The 23058-nt window shown below is 46.8% G+C and overlaps 1 protein-coding gene across 2 annotated transcripts in view; it reads right to left on the bottom strand.

The window, feature by feature from the left end:
• Nucleotides 1-22168, bottom strand: part of CHRNA5 (cholinergic receptor nicotinic alpha 5 subunit) — a 34610-nt gene extending 12442 nt beyond the window's left edge. Inside the window, exon 1 of one of the 2 annotated variants that reach the window (XM_039490110.1) lies at nucleotides 21850-22168. In XM_039490110.1, coding sequence (XP_039346044.1) covers nucleotides 21850-22003 — 154 coding nt within the window. In that variant the 5' untranslated portion in view covers nucleotides 22004-22168. Of the gene's footprint in view, nucleotides 1-489; nucleotides 731-21849 lie in introns of those variants that run through there. The other variant, XM_039490111.1, reaches the window with a different exon arrangement.
• Between the last annotated feature and the right edge of the window lie 890 nt (nucleotides 22169-23058).

Below are 23058 nucleotides of genomic sequence, written 5' to 3'. Positions count from 1 at the left end.
TGAAAATAACCCAGCAATAACTTGGAAAGACACCCAAACTCAAGGAAACTGGCAGCAGAAAGTAAATGCTGCCTGGCTCTGGCTCTTCGCCATCCCTCCCAACCACAAACTCCTATACCAGCATGGAAGGGCCAGGAAGAAAGTAGAGCAGCAATTCTTCCCTCTCACCCTCAACTCTGCTGGTTTGGTTTCTATTATGCCAACCTCGGCACTGTGCAGGGGAGGGTAATGTGGTTTGTGGTTAAGAAACTGAACATATGCACTGGAAAAAAATGTAAATGCTCATATACACCAATGGGGTTCTAGATTGACTGAAACCACTTAGGAAAAATAGTTAGGCATCACTGTGGCCTGCTCAAGGCAAATGGAGTAAAAACAAACAAACAATCAAAAAACCCAAGTAAGATATTAGTATTATTCTCTATTCCTTTCCTAATATAGCCTAAAAATATTATACTGTCATTACATAAATTCATGGCTTGTCCTCACCTGAAATTCTGTGCTCCGTATTGGTACCCATCTAAAAAGGATATTGCAGAAATAGAAAGGGTCCAGAGAAGGGCAACAAAAAGGATTAAAGACGTGGAAAGATTTCCATTTGAGGAGAGATTGAAAAGATTAGGACTATTTAGTTTAGAGAGGAGTTGAATCTAGCCAACATACAGAAGTAAATAAAATAGTGAATGCTACAGAGAAAGTCACTCAGATATTCCTATATACCCTATCTCGTAATAGAAGCAAAAGGGGACAATAAGTGCAATTAAAGTAATACTTAAAACCAATTACAAATATTTTAATACAAAAATTAGCATACAACACTCATTGTGACAAACTATTAGTGAGGCAGAGATTAGTAGGATTTAAAAGATGATTAGCTGTTCATATGAATATGCTGGCCTCGGTTACACTAACCAGGATGAAAAAATATACATGTTAGTAACACTTGTGCTTCAGGACATAAGACAATCACTAACTCCCTTGGATTAAGCCCATAATAGCATTTTTTCACTTTCCTTTGGTGCAGTTGTTACTGGCCAGGTTTGACTATTGGACTAAACTGACCACTGATCTGATCAATGCTGCAATTTTTATGATCTTATAAAAACTAATACACAACGAATGAAAAGATAAGTGGGTTTGACTGGTTAAGAGTCATCTACCTCTCTATACTCTATGGCAGGCAGCCATACTGTTACTATCAGTAATCCCTTTGAATTTTGTTTCTTTGATAGAGTACACAGGCTTTTCCATTGTTAATATATAAACCTTGGAAAATACAAGTATCAGTGATGGAGGATCTTCTTCTTTCAACAACAGGCTATGGAAAATATTGTTGCCACCAACAGGAGAAAGCAACAATTATTTTTGCCTTGTAGATCATAGACTGTATCCTGGAAATCCTAGAAATAGTGTTAACAAATTCAGTTGTAGTTCACTGTAACATCAGTAATATTTTGTATTTAAATCTGAATTTCCTTCCAAACCCCCCTGTATGAATGGACATGTACAAAAAATGGATATGAAATGGAGCCTTAGATCGAATACCTTTCAGAAGTCTTCCCCTAAGCCATAAATTCTCTTTTAGTAAGCAGGTATGAGATCTCACTGAGCCTAAACTCCAACAATCCATTCGGTATTCATTAAATACAGAAGTTTTACCCTATTTGTCAACAGCATGTAAAGGTTTGGGTTAAGTTCACCCCAAGTTCCAGACATATCAATTTGAGGGGTAAAACTAAATAAAAAAGAGCAAGGTTTCAGCATTAACACCCCGTTCATCTGAATGGAATAGTTTAAACACTTAGAGGCAAATAATTCTGTCCCCTTCTACTCAACAGTGGAGGGTCCTCCTGTGGCAAAATCAGTGATATTCCGCAGTGTAGGAATGGGAGGTGGGATCTGAGGAACTTGTGAAGAGAAGGCACACAACCTGTGCACTACAGAGCCCAGCTCCAGGGGGATACCCTGCATTCTTCCGCACAGTGCAGGTTTGGGGCAGATTTGCCACTATGGCTATTAACTAGCTCTTCTTTAGACCTCAGCAGGAGCACAAGCAGCAACAATGCTACTATAGTCTCAGAGCTGGAGTAGCAGCTACGGTGTAGGTCTGCTGCCAGGGAGTAGTTTAGAGGAAAGGACTCTTTCTTTCACCAACTCCAGCAGTACTTTAATGCCTCATGTTGTGTGCTGCTCTCAGGATTAGGGCTTTAAGGCAGGTAACACCTCAGTTTCAGAATACAACTCTATCAGTTTAAAGTTAATTTAATTCATATTCAGAAAGTTATCTTTGCAGATGCCCTAAGGGCTGGAAATTTTGCTGTTGTTGTTTTTCAAAGTGAAATCCTATATTCTGCAGAAGCTGAATGTAACCCTCACTAGCCAGGGAATGTTTCCTATTTGTGGCTGGTAAGTGGACAAGTGAATTTGTCAAACCCTGCAGCAGTTTATACAGCAGTTTAAAATTACACCACTTGAAGACACAATATACTGAGAGAACTATTCCTCTGTCTTCATATTTTTCATTGAATCGTGTAGTGTTTTCTACATTTGAGCCTAATCCTTTGAAAATACATGAAATATCCTTTTTTGTGTTACGAATAATACAACTTACTTTTCTATCATTGACAATTATCTGCTGAATTTGTCATACAATTTGAGTGATCATGCAGTTGAACATTCTTTCTTCATGAACTGACCTTGGAGCAGGGACATAGAAAGTTGTGCATTGGTGGTGCTTGGTATTTCACATTACCCTCTACATTTCTGTAAAGAGATATCTTGAACAGAAATTTGTAATCTTCAGGCTACACATGCCTCTAAATGTTCACATGGAACTCCTATTAAACATGAAATTTAATTCACTATTGTAGATGGGATTTTTTATGTTTTTAACTGTTTATTTGGCATTCAATTCCATTTTAAACAAAGGTGTGCAAAATTTTCCAAAGATCTAATTTATTTCATTGGGGGAGCATATAAGCAAATAGTTTCTATGATGCCTCTTAATTGCTTTCCTCTTTCAAGAACACGGATCAGTACTTTTTCAAGTTATCGGCTACTCATATTTATATGCAATACCTTGAGCTTCAGTATGAACATTTTTTGCAATATGATAAACCCCCAAATCTACAAACTTTATGCTGGCCCTCTTTTGTACTCATACAGGTTGTATGGGTAGCAGCTTGTACAAAATATTTTAAATACCCTCCAGATAGTAACTTAGATAACACTCCGTATCATTTTGCCAATACTCCTTTTTTGTTGTTGTTTCTTTTTCTAAATCAAGCTGGACTGGATGACACGTAGAGCTAGTAATGAGGCTGGTCCAGGCTGCTCATTCAAATTCAGCCCAGACCATTAAAGGCTGGGAGAGTCCAGAGCAGTTTGGAAGATTGTGTGAAATGAATAATTTGGTTTCTAAAAGGCAAGAATCCACATCTTAAAATTAGCACCTGATTAGCTTGATTTCTTCAAGTCTCAACAGAAAGGCAAAGAATTGAAAGGACAGCACAATGCAGACTGAAAAATCCTCTGACCTCTACTGAAAATCAATGCTCAGGCAGATAGGCAGAGCAGCGTGAGAAAGATTGCGATGCCTGTACCCAGGGCCGCCCAGAGGATTCAGGGGGCCTGGAGCAAAGCAATTTCGGGGGCCCCTTCCATAAAAAAAAAAAGTTGTAATACTATATAATACTATATTCTCATGGGGGCCCCTGTGGGGCCCAGGGCAAATTGCCCCACTTGCCCCCCCTCTGGGCGGCCCTGCCTGTACCATACCTATTGTAATGGAATGCTAAACTGTATTATACTGGTTTCAGAGTGGTAGCTGTGTTAGTCTGTATCAGAAACAAGAACGAGGAGTACTTGTGGCACCTTAGAGACTAACAAATTTATTTGGGCATAAGCTTTCATGGGCTAAAACCTGCTTCATCAGATGCATGCAGTGTAAAATACAGTAGGAAGATATATATACACAGAGAACATGAAAAAATGGGTGTTGCTATACCAACACTAATGAGACTAATCAATTAAGGTGGGCTATTATCAGCAGGAGAAAAAAAAACTTTTGCAGGGATAATCAGGATGGCCCATTTCAAACAGTTGACAAGAAGGTGTGAGTAATAGTAGGGCGTTTATCCTGGAGTCTCTATGAATTAAAGATTAATCTTTAATTAAAGATTATGTCATGTGATGAAACCTCCAGGAATAGGTCCAATCAAATTTGGCAACTCTAATCCATATCTGATACATAAGTACATGACACCTATTCTGTAGAAAGAAGCTGTCAGTATCCACAGCTGCCAATCTCATGCTGATTTTTTTTTTAGTTAGGATATGAGTGTGCTACTAATTAAGGCATAATGTCTATAACTGGGATATTTCAATTCTCAGTTAAAAGATAATTTTCCTGCTTCTAGTTAAACTTGACGCTATTTCTGAAGGATCTAATTGCTCAAGTGCCTAGTGATAATGTTGTGTCAATTGTTTATTATATCCAGTTTAGTTCAAAGCTGATCAAGACATTATTTAAAATCTCGCCTACTGTCAACAACTCTGTACTAAGGAAGTGAGAAGCAAGATTATTTTCATCAGCTTTCTATTGCCACCACTTCAAATATTTGCAAACAAGAGTATGAATGAGCAAATTTTTCTGGTCACTGAGTAAAGTATCTGTTTGCCATTTCCTTTTTAACATTCATTTTCCAAATGCAATGGATGTTTGATGCTGTTCTAAGTTGTATAAATATACTTATAAAACTACCAAACTATCAGGAAAAAACCTTTACTGAATTTGGAGCACATATGGGCTGAGAACAGGGCACAACCCCAATTTTGAAAACAAGTCCATTGTAGTTCACCTTTAAAACTGATGCCTGGGATGACATATGCTCTACACTTTTAAAATCTACCTATTTTGTTCATCCACTACTGCCAGCGACAAGGTAGTCAGTGTTGACAGAGGCCTGACATGGTTTTGTATTTGAAAACTGTTCTGATTTTATTGATACTGGCATATAAAGAATCAAGAATGTTAAATTTAAAAAAAAAATGTTTACTTCTGCTCCATATCAAGCAAGAGTCATATTTTAAAAAGGGTGAAAAAGTTCTAGAATCTAAAAGCTATACTTTAAACAGTACAAAGTTAAAAAAAAACAAAGCTAAGAATAATTAACAGTAACACTTTATTAAAAATCCTTATGATTAGAGATGTCTGTTTTGTACCAAGGCACAAACACCGAATAGTTTTTTAATTCCTAAGTGACTTAGGAGTTTAATTCCCACTTACTTACTTTGAGGCTTGAACCCCTAAGTACTTAAGTCACTTTTGAAAATGGAATTTAGGCATTTTTGAAAATTTTACCCTATTTGTTTTTCTGACAGGTATTTATATTTTCAAGAAATATAATTTAAAAAAACCTAAAATTAAACTTTCTGATCCTATTAGACCATATTGAAGTGGTATACACATCTTATTTTCAGTATTTGCAAACATAAGCAACAACTCAGGAATAAGTGTATTTATGAAGTAGCTATGAACACATTTAAATATTGCAAAGATTCATTTTTGTGCTTTAAGTGGGTAGATAACAGCAAGTCTGAAGAACAAACTTTTGACTAATGATTTTTTTCCTTGAGATTCAGAGATGTTGAGCACAATATTTTCAACAAAAAGGGACAATGTATTGCTCACTGTGAGAACTCACATGAGGCAGGAATAATGGTATAATCAACTATAGCACAGCAAACTTTATATAGATCTGTGATATCTTATTCATCATAAACTCACATCCTGAAGTGTCTCAGAATGCAGTGATGGACTGTCAGTCCCAAAGAACAAAGTCCCTCCTTTAGCCACAGAATAGATATGACACATGGTGAAGCAGCACAAGTTTCCCCACACTACTGGGACAATCCAGTTCTTCAGAAAAAGCCTGTAGTGGCAAGAAGAGTTTACTCTGTACATTTATTTCAATCTCTGACTGCTCCACAAACTGCCAGAGGTGAAAAACACCATGTCATCCAGTCTTCCAATAACTAGTGTTAATACTAACTTAAAGAAACTAAAGTAAAATGATGTTTAAAGAAAATTGCTACCGGTAATACCTTACTGCATATCAAAATTTGATAACATATAAAGGTTTGGTCATGAAACTTAATTAGAATAAAGCCTCTTTGCAAATGTTGTACGTCTTAGTATTAAGAAAATATACTGAAATTTGCATGCCCTTACCTCAATTGTTAAAATTAAATATTTAAGAAAGTGTTTCACCGGTGCCAATGAATGAGAAACTCAATTACACAATTTCTGTACTGCAACTCATAAAAAAGAGTAAAAAGCTTTATAGTTGCCATCAATGCAAACAGGCAGAATATGTAGATTATAAATACTAAATCTATGGGCATATTTGGTAAAGCAGCAGTGAAAGGGGAACAGAGGCTATATAACTGTAAGTATAATAGATACATCTTCAGACAGATTTGATGATTTCCTGGTCACATAGATGCTGGAACTAGGGGTGCTGGGGGTGTGGCACTAGCCTCTGGCTTGAAGTGGTTCCCATCATATACAGGGTTTACGGTTTGGTTCAATGGCTCTGAGCACCCTCACTATACAAATTGTTCCAGCATCCTTGCCTGGTCATGGAATGGAAAAAGTTATAGTAAACAATCATTACACCTCTTTCTAACTTCCTTCTACTGTACCACTTTTGCCCTAATTTTAACATAGTAATTTAGTTACTTATTTAGAGATTCAGTCCAACTTGTATCCCCTTATTTCAGAAAAACTTCAATTGTTGATAAAAGTATTTTTAGGGTTACACAAACACTTTCATTACAACCCCCAAATGTAACTTTGGGTTAAACTGAATTTCCACTTTTATTTCTTGATGAGTTTTTCAAAGATAACTCAAATCTTGGTAGAAGAGGTGCCTGAAAGAATTTACATCTCACTATTGGGTACAATGCATGAAGCAGTTTACCATGCTTTGCCCAGAGAGAAATCTCTGTAGTTTTTTTGTCTCTCCATTGAGCGATGGAATATTCATTCCACTGCATCAGATTCAAGCTCCTGAATAAAGGAGCATGACTGGCAATGAATTTAATATTCAATTGATGCCTGTAAATTTGTTCCAATCACAAATGTAATCTGATTGAAAAAATTGTTTTGTTCAAGGCCAGGAGCCCTAAACTACTTTAGACTATATAACCACATAAACAGACATTCTTAACAAAACTCATTGTCCCCACCTAACGAGGTCCTGAATGCTGAATTCCCTCCATTCATGCCAAAATCAGAAGTATTTAATCAAAAACTGAAGGTAGATTGAAACTCAATTCTTCAATTTCTAAAAGAAAATTCCTTTCCAGTGAAAACTATAGAATTGTTTCAGACAATCCTTGCTGCCCGTCTTTTTATAAAGACATTTTTGCCTTATTTTTTTTTTTGGCAAGAGATCTTTGGTAATCCATGTACCATTTATCAGTAGATCATTAATTCCTTTCTCTATAAAAAAGACGGTTACTCACCGTAGTAACTGGTGTTCTTCGAGATGTGTTGCTCCTATCCATTCCATGTAGGTGTGCGCGCCGCGCGTGCACGGCTCTCCGGAACTTTTTTACCCCAGCAACTCCGGCGGGCCGGCTGGCGCCCCCTGGAGTGGCGCCGCTATGGCGCCTGTTATATACCCCAGCCGGCCCGTCCGCTCCTCAGTTCCTTCTTGCCGGCTACTCCGACAGTGGGGAAGGAGGGCGGGTCTGGAATGGATAGGAGCAACACATCTCGAAGAACACCAGTTACTACGGTGAGTAACCGTCTTTTCTTCTTCGAGTGATTGCTCCTATGCATTCCATGTAGGTGATTCCCAAGCCTTACCTAGGCGGTGGGGTCGGAGTGAGACGTGGCAGAGTGTAAGACTGCGGAGCCGAAGGCTGCATCGTCTCTCGATTGCTGCACCAACGCGTAGTGGGAAGCGAAAGTGTGGACAGAGGACCAGGTGGCCGCTCTACAGATGTCCTGGATGGGGACATGGGCCAGGAAGGCGGCAGACGAGGCTTGCGCTCTTGTAGAGTGGGCCGTCAGGCGGCTAGGTGGTACACGAGCAAGCTCATAGCATGTTCGAATACATGCCGTCACCCAGGAGGAAATCCTTTGAGAGGAGACCGGCTCGCCCCTCATGCGCTCCGCAACCGCTACGAAGAGCTGGGTCGAACGCCGGAAGGGCTTCGTGCGCTCTATATAAAAGGCGAGGGCCCTGCGGACGTCCAGGGTGTGAAGCTGTTGCTCCCGAGGCGAGGCGTGCGGCCTTAGGTAGAAGGCTGGGAGGAAGATGTCCTGGTTAATATGGAAGGCCGATACCACCTTAGGGAGGAAGGCTGGGTGCGGTCAAAGCTGCACCTTGTCTGCGTGGAAGACGGTATACGGGGGGCCAATGGTTAAGGCACTGAGTTCGGATACTTGTCTCGCAGATGTTATAGCGACGAGGAAGGCCGTCTTCCATGATAGATAGAGCAGGGAGCAAGTCGCCAGAGGCTCAAACGGCGGTCCCATAAACCTGGCCAGAACCAGGTTCAAATCCCAGACCGGGGTAGGGCGCCGTATTGGCGGGTACAACCGGTCCAGGCCCTTGAGGAAGCGAGAGACCATCTGGGTGGAGAAAATGGAGCGGCCTTCTACTGGTGGATGAAACGCAGACACGGCTGCCAGGTGCACCTTCAAGGAGGAGACTGCGAGGCCTTGCTCCTTAAGGGACCAGAGGTAGTCCAGGATAATAGGAATAGGGACGAGAAAGGGATTAAGGTCTTTCTGGTCGCACCAGATAGCGAAACGCTTCCATTTCGCGAGGTAGGTGGAGCGTGTGGAAGGCTTCCTGCTTTCAGTTAGGACTCGCTGCACCGCCTGCGAACAGTCACGCTCCGCAATGGTCAACCAGTCAGGTACCAGGCTGTAAGATGTAGGGAGCGGAGGTCCGGGTGGCGAAGCCGGCCGAAGTCTTGCGTGATAAGATCCGGCCACAACGGAAGAGGAATGGATTCTTGGACGGAGAGCTCGAGCAGCAGGGTGTACCAGTGCTGTCTCGGCCAGGCCGGAGCGACTAGGATGAGGCGGGCCTTGTCCATCCGAAGCTTGAGTAGCACCCGATGAACGAGCGGGAACGGAGGGAAGGCGTAGAGGAGGTGATCCGTCCAGGAGCAGAGGAACACGTCCGACAGGGAGCCGCGGGAGCGCCCCTGGTAGGAGCAGAACCGGTGGCACTTCCTGTTCTCCTTGGAGGCAAATAGGTCTAGTTGGGGAAATCCCCACCTCCGGAAGATCGTATGCGCCACGTCTGGGTGAAGGGACCACTCGTGGGTAAGGAACGACCTGCTGAGGCGGTCGGCTAGCGTGTTCTGTACGCCTGGAAGAAAGGACGCTGCCAGGTGAATTGAGTGGGCTACACAAAAGTCCCACAGGCGTAGCGCTTCTGTGCAAAGCAGGGAGGAGCGGGCCCCGCCCTGCTTGTTGACGTAGAACATCGCCGTCGTATTGTCCGTTAGCACTGTGACACAGCGCCCGCGGAGGTGGGCCTGAAAAGCTTGGCACGCCAACCATATCGCTCGGAGCTCCCGGACGTTGATGTGCAGGGAGAGCTCTGGAGGCGACCAGAGGCCCTGGGTGTGAAGGTCGCCAAGGTGTGCACCCCATCCCAGGCCCGAGGCGTCCGTGGTCAAGGTGACGGAGGGGCACGGCGGGCGAAATGGGACTCCTGCACACACGACCTGAGGGGCTAGCCACCAACTGAGTGTATCGAGGGTAGGCCTCGGGACAGTGACGATCACATCGATGGGGTCGCGATGCGGGCGGTATACGGAGGCCAGCCAAGTCTGGAACGGGCGAAGGTGTAACCTGGCGTACGCGGTCACGAATGTGCAAGACGCCATGTGGCCCAGGAGTCGAAGGCAGGACCGCGCCGTCGTTGCGGGAAAGGATTGGAGATCCCGGATACAGGCCACCAGCGCCTGGTGCCGAGTGTGCGGGAGGCAGGCCCTGGCCAATTGAGAATCCAGGACTGCTCCGATGAACTCCACCTTTTGAGACGGAGTTAAAATGGACTTCTCGACGTTCACGAGAAGGCCCAGGTCTCGAAATAGGGCCAAGATATCAGTCACTTGGCCTGCTACCAGCTGTTGTGATGGGCCGCGAATCAACCAATCGTCGAGGTATGGATAAACGTGTACACGACGACGACGGAGGGCTGCGGCAACAACTGCCATGCATTTGGTGAAGACCCTCGGGGCGGTGGAGAGGCCGAAGGGAAGCACCACAAACTGGTAGTGCATGTTGTTGACCATGAAGCGGAGATACCGTCGATGCGGAGGATAGATCGCGACATGGAAATATGCGTCCTTCATGTCGAGGGCGGCAAACCAGTCTCCCGGATCCAAGGAGGGAATGATGGTCCCCAGGGTTACCATGCGGAATTTGAGTTTTAGCAGGTACCGGTTGAGCTCCCGGAGGTCTAGGATCGGACGAAGACCTCCCTTCGCCTTGGGGATGAGGAAATATTGGGAATAAAAACCCCTGCCCCGTCGGTCGAGCGGTACCTCCTCTATGGCACCCAAACTCAACAGAGTCTCGACCTCTTGTAAGAGGACTTGCTCGTGAGAGGGGTCCCTGAAGAGGGACAGGGAGGGTGGATGGGAGGGAGGGAGCGAAACAAACTGAAGGCGGTACCCGGATTGGACCGTACGCAGGACCCAGCTGTCCGACGTTATGCGGGACCATGCCGGGAGGAAGTGGGAGAGGCGGTCGGAAAATAATGGGGAAGGATCCGGTGGAGAGACTGATGAGCCGTCCTCGGGCGTCCCATCAAAAGGACTGCTTAGGCCCTTGAGGGGCCTTAGAAGGCGCCTGGGACTGGTTGCGCCTGCTGCCTGATGGTCGGCGGCGAGTCAGGTTGTTCCGACGAGTATTATAGGGCCGAGACCTGGCCTGGGTAAACGGCCGGAACGGCTGCCGCCGGAACGACTGCCTCTGGGTCGCTGGCGTGTGCATTCCAAGGTTGCGGATAGCAACACGACCGTCCTTGAGGGTCTGTATCCGGGAGTCAGTCTTCTCGGAAAACAGACCGAGTGTGTCGAATGGCAGGTCTTGGAGGATGTACTGCACCTCCGGGGACAAGGTGGACGACTGCAGCCAGGAGATGCGCCGCATGGTCACCCCGGAGGCCAGAGTCCGGGCTCCAGAGTCAGCCGAGTCCAGCGCGGCCTGGATGGAGGAGCGCGCGGACTTTTTACCGTCCTCGAGGAGGATGTTGAACTCCTGGCGGGAGGCCGATGGGACGAGTTCGGCAAATTTAGAGAGAGAGAGCAGCATCTCATAAGTGTACTGGGCTAGCAGAGCCATCTGATTGGCAATGCGGAGTTGCAGGCCCCCTGCCGAATAGACCTTGCGGCCCAAGAGGTCCATGCGCCGTGCGTCCTTGGACTTGGGCGCCGCCGCAGGTTGACCGTGCCGCTCCCGGTCATTTACCGACTGCACAACTAGGGAGTCCGGAGCCGGATGAGTATACAAGTACTCGTATCCCGTGGGGGGGACCGAGTACTTGCGCTCTACGCCGCGGGCGGGATGGACGCCGGCGTTTGCCAGATGGTAGCGGCGTTACGTTGGATCGTGCGTATGAACGGAAGGGCCACTCGCACGGGAGCCTCTGACCCGATCACATTGGTAACCGGGTCATCGTTTTCCACGACCTCTGCCACCGGGAGGTCTATCGCCTGCGCGATCCGACGGAGCAGGTCCTGATGAGCTCTCAAGTCGATCGGCGGGGGGTCTGCCGTAGACGACCCCGCTACAGCCTCGTCTGGCGACGACGACGAAGAGAGACCTGGGACCGCCGGCTCCGGCGGTGGCTCGTCCATCGGTTGAGCAGCCGCGTCAGTGTCCGGCTGCTCCGCAGGGACCGGTAGAGAGGCCCCAGCCGCTGGCAACGGGGGAGGCCTACTGATGGTTGCTTCCGGCACCCGACGTTCGGAGCCCGGCGGCCGTGGAGTCAAGGGCAGGCCCTGTGCCTCGTACTGCACCCACGGAACCCAGAATCCCCACTGCTGTGGACCATAGTTTTGTCCCCGGGGGTCAGCCCTGAGATCCGTGCCACTGCAGACCTGCGAAGCGACGGAGGGCTGGCGCGACCACTGGGGGGCAGAGGCGCTGAATGAGTGCCCTGTCGAAGGCCCTCGCTTGTCCTCTGGCAGCGCCATGGGTCGGTGCCGGTCGTCGTGGTATCGGGAGCACGACCGGGACCATCGGTCGCATTGGTGCCGGGAAGGCGAACGACTGTGGTTTCGGTGTCGGGAAGGGCTGCGGTCACGGTGCCTGGAGCGGCTGCGGTCACGGTGCCGAGAGGAGCTACGGTCGCGGTGCCGAGAGGAGCTACGGTCGCCGCGGTGCCGAGAGGAGCTACGGTCGCTGTGGTGCCGTGAACGGTCCCGAGAGGCAGACCTCCTTCGGTACCGCCGACTGGGGCTTCGGGATCGGTACCGCGATGCTGAGCGGTACCGTGACTGAGACCGGTGCCGAGATAGTGAACGGTCCCGAGGCGTTGATCGACGTCGGGACCTGGCTTGGCGGGACGGTGACTGGCTGCGGGAACGGGACCGAGACCTGAATTCCCTTTCACGCCGCTCGTCGGTGCCGGGGCGCCTCATCATGGCCGGCTTCCCCGCGGAGGGCACAGCCCACACCGGCGGTGCCGGGGGCCGGAGGCTCGGCGCCTCTGTCATGGAGATGAGCTCCCTCGCCTGCGAGTACGTCTCGGGCGTAGTTGGGAGACCGAGTTCGACCTCGGACGGTGCCGGGGAGCAAGGGGGCGCCGGGCTCAATGGCTCTTCAGGTGCCGGAGCTGCCAGGCCCGTGCACTGCGCGTGCACTACCACAGCCGGTGCCGGAGGTGTTGGCAGTGGCTGGGTGACCGGTCCCAGGGTCGGAGTCTTCGCAGCCGCCGGCGCAGCTTTCTTTCTGCGCGCCGGAGAAGGGGAGCGGTGCTGGGACGCTGGTGCCGGTTTTGGAGGACGGGACGCATCCGTGCCGGGCCGACTCGGTGCCGCCGGTGCGCTGCGGACCGAGGACGGTTTCGGCGCCTCTGGGGTCGGCGCCGCTGGGCGAAGCACCGACTCCATGAGGAGCTGCTTCAACCTGGAGTCCCGCTCCTTCCGAGTCCGCGGCTTAAACGCCACACAAATGGGGCACTTATCCGGGCGATGGGACTCCCCGAGGCAGCGAAGGCAGGAGTCGTGAGCGTCCCCAATGGGCATCAGCCGCTGACAAGCCGAGCACGGCTTGAATCCCAGTGTCTGGGGCATGAGCCCACACCGGGTGAGGAAAAAAGAGGGGCGAACCCCCCCTAATTCCTTAAACACTAACTAACTGTCTAAACTATGAATAAACTCACTAACTATATACACAAATTCGGAGAAAACGCTAGGGGTGTGGAGGACTAAGGGAGCACTCCACAGTTCCAACTGGCCGTCACGGGCGGGAAGAAGGAACTGAGGAGCGGACGGGCCGGCTGGGGTATATAACAGGCGCCATAGCGGCGCCACTCCAGGGGGCGCCAGCCGGCCCGCCGGAGTTGCTGGGGTAAAAAAGTTCCGGAGACCCGTGCACGCGCAGCGCACACACCTACATGGAATGCATAGGAGCAATCACTCGAAGAAGAAACAAAAGTTACAAACTAGAAACAAAACAACACAAACAAAAAATTCTATGCCATGAAATAATTACACTAGGGAAAGCAGAAGACGACGACTCAGAATGGTAATTTGTAATTTTTATAACATGTTCTAATGGAAATAAACAATGTTGAGTGCGTGTTCCTGGACTATTGATACACTTGGAAGGCAGTGAAAAAGTCAGGCATTCCTGCCATCCCCACAGTTACTCGGGCCTTACCTACACTAGAAAGGGTTTGCCAATCCTAGTGGAGAGAGAGTTTATGGCCTGTAAGTCTTATGTCACCCTAACTCTGTAAGCCTCTACACTAAAATGTTGCTCCCCCCAATGTAACTCGCCCACTATGCCGACTTAATAATTACCTCTGCAAGAGACGTAGCGCTTAGGTCAACGTAGTTAGATCAATGCAGTGTCAGTGGAGACACTGTGTTATTTATGTCAAACTTTAATGGTCTCCAGAAGGTGTCCGACAGTGCCCCACCATGACTGCTCTGGTCATCGTTTTGAACTCCGCTGCCTGGTGGCCAGGCACCAGAGATGTAAATATTGTTTTAAAAAGTTAACCATTTAAACAATTAAAATTCTATCGTTTAACCAGTTAACCGCTGGAGCTGGTTTGCTCCCGTTGGCTGGCCGGTGCAGCTGCTCCCACCGCCGGCTGTCACGGCTGGGGCTGGGCTGCTCCCGCCAGCCAGCCAGCACAGCTAGGGCTGCTTCTGCCGGCCAGCCAGCAGGGCTGGGGTCACTCCATCTGGCCAGCTGGCGTGGCTGGGGCTGCTCTGGCCGGCCCGTGCGGCTGAAGTCGCTCCGGCCAGCTGGCGTGGCTTTGGCTGGGGTTGCTCTGGCTGGTTGGCCGGCGGCTGGCTGACATGGCTGGGGTTAACAGTTAGGGTGGGTTAACCAGTAAGACTAATGCTTACTGGTTAACTGGTTACTATTTTACATCCCTACCAGGCACACAAGTATATGCCCCTCTCCTTTAAATCATTGTGAATTTTTGAAGTTCATTTCTTGTTTGCTTGGTGTGGAGAGCTCACCTAGCAACTGCCCAGCTGACAGTGCTGGCTACATGCTGCAGATGTGCTCCTGCCTGGCATACACAGGAGATGGTGGGTGACCTGAGTCTGTGAGAAGAGGCTGTGCAGGCACAGCTCCAATACAGCCATAGAAAGTTTAATATCTACGAACAAATCGCTTGGGGCATGGGTGAGAAGGGCTACAAGAGGGACCCAAAGGCAGGGACGGCTTTAGGAAGTGCGGGGCCCAATTCAAACAGTTTTGACGGGGCCCCGGCAGGGATGACTTTATTAAAAAAAAGCCCACATGTAAAAAAAACACGTGGGGCTTGTACTCACCGGGCGGTGTTCCGAGTCTTCGGCAGCACTTCGGCAGCAGGGCCCGATTTGGGGGAATTGGTGGAATAGGCCTAAAGCCGGCCCTGCCTGCAGGAGTGCCACATGAAAGCCAAGGAGCTGCAGCAGGCATAACAGAAGGCAATGGTGTCTGACAGTCACTCTGGTGAGGAGCCACAGACTTGCCACTTTTACAAAAAGCTGCATGTCATCCTCAGCGGAGACACCACGACCACCCCCAAAAGCCCCATGAATACTTCAGAGGAGTCAGAGTCACAGACCCCAGAGTGAACAGTGAGGAGGAATTGTTGGATGAGGAAGAGCAGGAGGAGGAGTATGGGGGACAGGCAACCAGGGATTCAGTAGCAAAGTGAGCAAGGATCTGTGTTTGACTCCAGAGCAGTTGAGCCAGTCCTTAGAGCCAGCGCGGGCAAGTCTGATGCAGGAGAAAGAACCTCTGGTAAGTATGTAATTTGCTTTGATATTGCAGGGACATATCTGTTCATTTACTCCTTTTTAACCATGTTAGAAGAGGTAGTGAAATAGCAATTCTATTAGTTATCTGCTTCTCATTCCCCTGTAGAGTTAGGCAGAGAGGGCCCTGCAAAACAGAACAGGGAGAGATGTGCAGCAGGATATACTAGCACTTCTCAAGCGGCAAACAGACATGCTGGAGACTATTGTTGATCTTCAAGTTCAACAGACTTGTGCTCGCCTCCCTCTGCAACCTGTAGAGAGCTGCATTCCAGGACCTCCCTACACCCCTCATTCCCACATGGTATCTGGGGCTGCTGCACTACCCCTACCACTCCACTCCGGGGGAGAGTACAGACAGTAACAGCCGCACATTCACTGACCTGTGAGAGACACGGTTGGTATATGTGTTTGTGAAATGAAAATGACTGTTCTTTCCCCCTTCAAAGGTTCTTTTCTCTGCATTTATAGTTTCATTCAATTATAAATATGTCTGTTAGCATGGGTTTGGAATAAAAGCCTATTTATGGAAATTTAGTTAATCTTTATTAGTTCACAACATATGCTGGCTTGGGCTGACATCATTCACAGATAATAGCAATAGGTGCATTGGCAATGTTATATTACTGCACACACAGCATTCATTACAAGGTTCATACCGGGATGCAAAAAAAACAATGCCAGGCACAGAGCACAGTACAGCAACACACGTTACTGTGGCTCACAATTAAAATGGTCTTTAAAGCCTCCCTGAGCCCTATAGCTCCCCATTGAGCTCTTCTTATAGCCCTGGTATCTGGCAGTCCAAAGTCAGCAGACAGCCATTCCACCTCTTCCCCCGGCAAAAACTCCCCCCCCCCATTGCCTCACAGATATTATGAAGCACACAGCAGGCAGCTATAACCATTGCAATATTTTTTTCACTGAGGGCTGATCTCCTGAGTAGACAGTGCCAATGTCATTTTGCTTCTGCTGAGCCTGTGGTTGAAGTGCTCCTTGCTGCTGTCAAGGTGGCCAACGTATAGCTTCATGAATCACAGCAGTAATGGATAGGCTGTGTCTCCCAGGATCACTATTGGCATTTCAACATCCCCAGTGGTGATCCTCTGGTCTGGAAAGAAAGTCCCTGCTTGCAGCTTTCTGAACAGACCTGTGTTCTTAAAGATGTGTGCATCATGCACCTTCCCTGACCATCCCGCACTGATCTAGGTAAAACGTTCCCAGTGATCACCCAGCACTTGCAATACCATAGAAAAGTAGCCCTTTCTATTGATGTACTCTGTAGCAAGGTGGTCTGATGCCAAAATAGGGATATGTGTGCCATCTATCACCTCACCGCAGTTCAGGAACCCCATTGCTGCAAAACCATCCAGTATGTCCTGCACATTGCCCAGTCCTTCGTAGCAGGACTCCATTAATGGCCCCGCACATTTGCATCACAGCAACCCATAGGGTGGATTTCCCAACTTCAAATTGATTCCCGACTGATTTCCATATCCCACAGCAAGCTGATCTCCAAAGAACTGTCATGTTCCCCATGGCTCCTCTGCAGATATTGCAGGATCAGGTGTGCTGTGCTTGCAATGCTCATCACAATAGTGCAGAACTGTGCATGCTTCTCAGAGAGATGGCGGATGCCACGGGTTTGCACGGCTTTTGAAAAAATGTGCGAAACATTATGGGATGCAGATAACTACATCACGGAACATTGAAACGATGTTCCCAATCACCCCTGCATGACTTGTTTGCCCCAATGGGGCATTGTAAACCCTTCCCAAAACACCCTGCGCTAGATGGTTGTGAGTTCCACAGTTGGATTACTACCCAGGGTGCACTGCTGTCTGCATTGATGCAAGCATTGCCAGTGAGGATGCACACTGCCAACACAAGGAGCATAGTGCAGACATGCAAAAGAGATTTAATTACTGTAGCAGCTGTACGGTGACATAATTTAGGTCGACTTAATTTTGTAGTGTAGACTTGCTCTGAACCGGTAAGAATGTTTTTGCCAGCTAACAGATCCCAAAATGAAATAAGCTGTACCAGCAAAAGGACTTTTTCCTCAGTATAACTTTGTTTATACTGGGCTTTTGCTAGTATGGCTACATTGGCTAGGGGGGGTGATTTCCCCCCTTCATGCCTAACTGATATAAAAGGGTGCTACTATTTCTATTTTCCTTTTTTGGGATGGGATGCAGGGGGGGAGGCTTTGTTTTTTGTATCAGTCTCTGGCCAGTAAATGTCTTATGAGTACGAAGCTTCACCCTCTCTAGCTTCTGGAATGGAAGAGCCTTCTGTTTCTTCTCCCACCATCAAGCCTTCTAGCTATTGCGGGAACAGATTTATCCTCAATCCTAGCGAATAACTCCAGAGCATACTTCTACTACTCCTTTTTCCCAGGCAGCAGCAGAGAGAAATGGATGTACTTGACAGTTTCACACTGCCAACTGCAAAAGTTTGAATGGCAGCTGTGTGACTGACCAGATTTTTTAGGTTTGTTTCATCCTGGTACTGCTTGGCAAAGTTATGAACATGAGCAGAGGAACAGAGCTGTGTTTGTGGAGTAAAGAAGGCAACACTTATTTTTTTTGATGTTCACATTTAGAAGGTTATTATTGCAGTCAGAAAAGCAAAGAACTTTTAAATCTAAACTTCTGCAAAATATCTACTAATGGCTTGGCACCAGGGAAAGCTTACTATTTACCACTGGTTAGTGGATTTTGCAAGCCTTGCTGATAACCAGCATCATCATAGTATATGGCCATGCTGCTTACAGAGAATGACTTGTATATAGAGTGCCTATTCTTTCCCTGGCCCATGTGTGTCAGTCCTTAGATTAAGAGCTCCTCAGACCTTATACTGCCCCCCTTCTTGAATGCCTGTAATGTGCTTAGCATAGCATGGGCACTACTGTAAATATTAAATGATAAACAATGTCTCAACCTATGGCTTGCCAAGAGGTTTATTGCTCCACCAATCTCCAGGGTTGCTGAATACCAGCAGCACTGCTGTGCATATGATAAAATGCACTGCCTTGCAGAGCCCTAGCAACATTCTTTTTTGGTTTAGCATTAGTTGCTTCTGCTCAGTGATAAATTCAGTGGGGAGCAGAAGTGATGTCTACTTCCTGCTAAACAGCTACAGTAGATGAAGAAACCAAATGCCAGATGCTGGCTGGCAGGCAGCCTGGGAGTAGAAGGCAGAGCCACTGTGGCAATCCTGGCTTCACTGAAGTCAATGGGATAGCCTAGGAACAGTATGGGGGAAAAGGCATAATTCTTGCTGACCAGGGACCTGGCAGTGAGGACAGAAGAAGGGACATGCAGAATGTTGGGGCAGGCTGCAACTAAACAACTGATGGGGAAATCTGGAAGGAAAAAAACATCTGAAAGGTTGAAGGAGAGAGGAAAAGTAGGAAAAGCATACAAACGAAGTAAAGTGGGAAGTGGAAGGAGTGAAAGGAAAAGCCATAATGAAGGATTTTAAGGTTAGAAACATTTTATTATACAAGTTTCATTTTTTCTGTATGCATCATGGAATTAAACTGACAATTTTGTAAATACTTATACAAATAAGGTACAGTCCTCAGGCTCCTGGCAAGTTGCCAGTACAGCCCTTGATGTTGTGCACTGGTACATCATCTGTCGACAGCAAAATTCTGCTCATGCAACTAGATTCTAATCTCAGATACATAGGTATGTATTGTTCCCATGGCTTTTACAAATCAGGTACTCTTCTTCAGTATGCAAGAACAGTAGTAGATTTTAGAAGATATGCCAGTATGTTTTCCATATGTTTTTGCCAGAATATCAAAATTAAGGTTTTCATTTCTGGACAGAGTGGAACTATACAAGAGCTCCCATCCCGAATTTCTCTACAATCTACTGGAAGATTCATTTTTTTTATATTCTCAAAAAAAAAAAGTAAAATCATTTAAAGGAGAATCATGATATAAGTAACCTGATAAATATAAGAAACTTAGTTCTACAATTCTAATAGATGCAACTTCTCTCAGAATTCACTTCAGAAAACTAATTCTTATCCTTTAGGTTGAAATTCTTCTATATTACAAAATACTTCATTGATTTTGTTTTGCAACAAACAACTAAGGTTTGTAAAACTGGGATACTCCAGGAAGAAAGTTACAACATACACACTCACACAGCTGCATTGTAATGAATAGAAAACTGAAGTTTAATTTTCAAAGGTTTGGAAAGCATACATAATAACCGAGTCATATGGAATTTAGTTCACCTACATCTGATAAATAACTTGTAAAGTTTACTAAATAACTTGTCAAGGATTTCCCCCACAATTTTAATATACTATTCTAAACCAATACTATAATATAGTTTACTGTCCCAATTCACCACATTTTTCAAACAATTAAATATCTACCACCAATTTCTATTTTTTTGTAAATTACAATTTTATTGTAGTTAAAATGGCCAATAGAGAAAAAATCTCCCCTCAGATACAAACAGACAGTTCTCACTGAAGACAAAGTTGCATGCTTCTACCCAAGGGCAAGATTTGGCTCCACACAAGTACTTGACTATGACCTTTTTTAACAGCTCTATATAATTATTCTTTCTATTGTGATGAGACTCATTTAGTGAAAACATATTCTTCCAACTACTATAATTCACAGTAACTTTTTTAAAAATCACTTTTAGCATGATAGTAACATAGGTAAGGATTTGTTACGTTTCAAACTACAATTCACAGTTTTAATCCAGTTTAAATTTCACTATTTGCACTGTTCGTTTATTTTTTGCATCCCAGTATAGAAAATGAAAATCAATTAAGTCAATTTCACTTTTGCTTCAAGTGAGTTTAACTTTCAGGCTTTTAATACTGCCATGGATAGAATATTTATCTAAAACCAACTGTCTGGAAGACTTGCACATTCTGCTGCTCTTACATTCTGTGAAAGCAATATTTTACAACATTTGTATTTTAGGACAAGCTTGAGCTGACTGTACTCTTTCAAATTTGCATAATTTTATCAACACATTTTTATTTTGTGGAGTGTTTTATACATTTAAACTGTACAAATCAAATCCTTACTTTGAGATTAGCCCCTGGGACTTCAACAGGGTTAACTCAATGAATAAGTCAAGCAGAATTTTATCATAAATCCATAAGAATGGTATTTCAACAATAAGAAATAATTGTCATGCATCATAAGAATTACTAAAATATATTGTTTGCCTCTGGCATATAGATAAACACACAAAGCAAATACATCACAAATCCATGACAACATCAGTTGTGAATAAATGCAATACACCTTACAGAGAAGAAAAACAACACAAAACAAAAACACCCTAAGGTCTGATATAATGACAATAGCATTCTTCGTTATTTGTAGTAGTTGGAGTAGTTTGTACAACCACCTAATGAGACACTGTGGTCAGTATTTGTAAATACGTATGTGTGCGCCCAGAGAACTTTTGCTTGACAAAGGCAAAGAAAAACTTCTAAACAAGGTTGTTAGTGGGTTTTTTCCCCCTCTCTCTTCTGTTAAATAAAGCTGTGTCTGTTTAATCATGGTCTCTCTAGAGTCCTTTAATTAAAAATCAGATAAAAAATTCCTCTGAGCTACCTCTGCACTGTCCCTAAGGATTGCAAAGCTAGTGCTCAAGCCTTGACTTGTCCTTCAAATCAGATTTTAAATGTTTGAGTCTGGTCTTTCAAAAAGTTGACATAGCATGCAAAATAAATAAAATGTGTTGCTATTTAAATCCCTGCAGGATTTTCCAAGCAAACTGTGTTTAACTCCAAAATCCGTTGTCATTTCTTGAACAGCGTTTGTACTGGCAGCCGTGCACCATGCTGCACCACTGTTATCTCACAAAATCCCAAACTGAACTATTCAGAGATGTGGGATTAAAGGCAGGGGAGAATAAAGAGTGAGGAGAGAAGATGAGCTAAGAGAACGAGGAGCATAACCCTGATACCACCCCTTGTAGGTTTCAGACTTTTATCTATTGGAAGCAAATTACCCCTGCACACAGCTTGTGTTATTTGAAACCCAATGTTAAAAAAGTATCATAATTCGTGATTCCCCATTGAGACCCCCGCCCAAACGCTACCACGACCCCCTCTCCTACATCCCCGTTCTCCAAACCCCTCCACGGCCCCCTCTCCTACATCCCCCTCCCCCAAACCGCTCCACGAGCTCCAACATACCCGCTATCCCCCTCCTCAGCCCCACTTCACCTTCCCTCCTAACATGCACTCGACTGCCTCCTCGACACCCCCGCCCGCTCGCCCACATGGGGGAGGGTGCAGCCGTGGTCCCTTTACCCGTGTAGGGGGTCCGGGCGCTGCCCCTGGCGGCGGTGGCTCTGCCGGCCGGACCGGGCACCCCGAGGAGGGGCACGAAGAGGCAGGTGAGGAGGAACAGGAGGCGGCTGCCGGGGGAGAGGACGCGGCGCGCCTGGATTCCCTGTTCCGCCATCGCGCAGCGCCGCCTGGGAGCCCGGAGAACGCGCGGAGCCCCAGCCTCGGGCAGCTCAGCCTCACACTCGGGGCAGGAGCAGCTTCCCAGTGCGGCCGGGCTTCCCCGCTCTGCACTTCGCCGGGAGCAGTGGGCGGGGCACGGAGCGGGACACACCCCTTCGGGGCGCGCTGGAAACCGTTAGGGACTCGCGGTGTCCCTCCCCGCGGGGCGCGCGCTCTCCTCCTCTGACGGGGGCGGGGGCAGGGCTGCTCGCCTGCCCTGGAGCGAGGGGAGGGGTCTCCCAGAAGATACATGGGGGCGGTGCTTAAAGTGCGCTGAATAAAGTGGAGGGTCTGTCTTGATCTGGAAGCTTTGTGCTTAATGTGCGCGCCTCAGCCCGATTATCTGTCTATAGCCAGGGCTGCGAGCCCTGCCTGGGGGTCCCGGAATGGCCTTGGCACAGCAGGGGCATCGCACCTGCTACAGCCGAGGTAATGAGGGGTTCGTTTCTCAGCCCTCTCTTCCTTGCTCTGGCATGGGTGCAGCCCTGCGCCTCATGCAGCTCAAGAATGACCTGGCAGGCAGCTATCACCGGGCACAATGGGGTTGTCCGTGTTTGGCCGCTGTGCTGCAGAGCTGTGGCCCCTGGGCAGATGCTCTATGCCATGTGTATGAGCTTATGGCAGGCAGTGCAGATGGCCTTATGTGTGGACACCGTGCCAGACATGTACCATCCTGTTGCCTCCTATTCCTTGTGCTGCTATAGACACCTACTGCCAACCCCAAACGCTCAAAAATCATGAGTTAGACCAGGGGTTGGCAACCCTTAAGAAGTGGTGTGCCAAGTCTTCATTCATTCACTCTAATTTAAGGTTTCGCGTGCCAGTAATACATTTTAACGTTCTTAGAGGGTCTCTTTCTATAAGTCTATAATATATAACTAAACTATTGTTGTATGTGAAGTAAATAAGGTTTTTAAAATGTTTAAGAAGCTTCATTTAAAATTAAATAAAATGCAGAGCCCCTGAACCAGTGGCCAGGACCCAGACAGTGTGAGTGCCACTGAAAATCAG

This window comes from Mauremys reevesii, linkage group 10, assembly GCF_016161935.1.
Source record: "Mauremys reevesii isolate NIE-2019 linkage group 10, ASM1616193v1, whole genome shotgun sequence".
Lineage (NCBI taxonomy): Eukaryota > Metazoa > Chordata > Testudines > Geoemydidae > Mauremys > Mauremys reevesii.
Note: the sequence above shows the minus strand (reverse complement) of the source record. Positions and strands in the feature narration are given on the sequence as shown.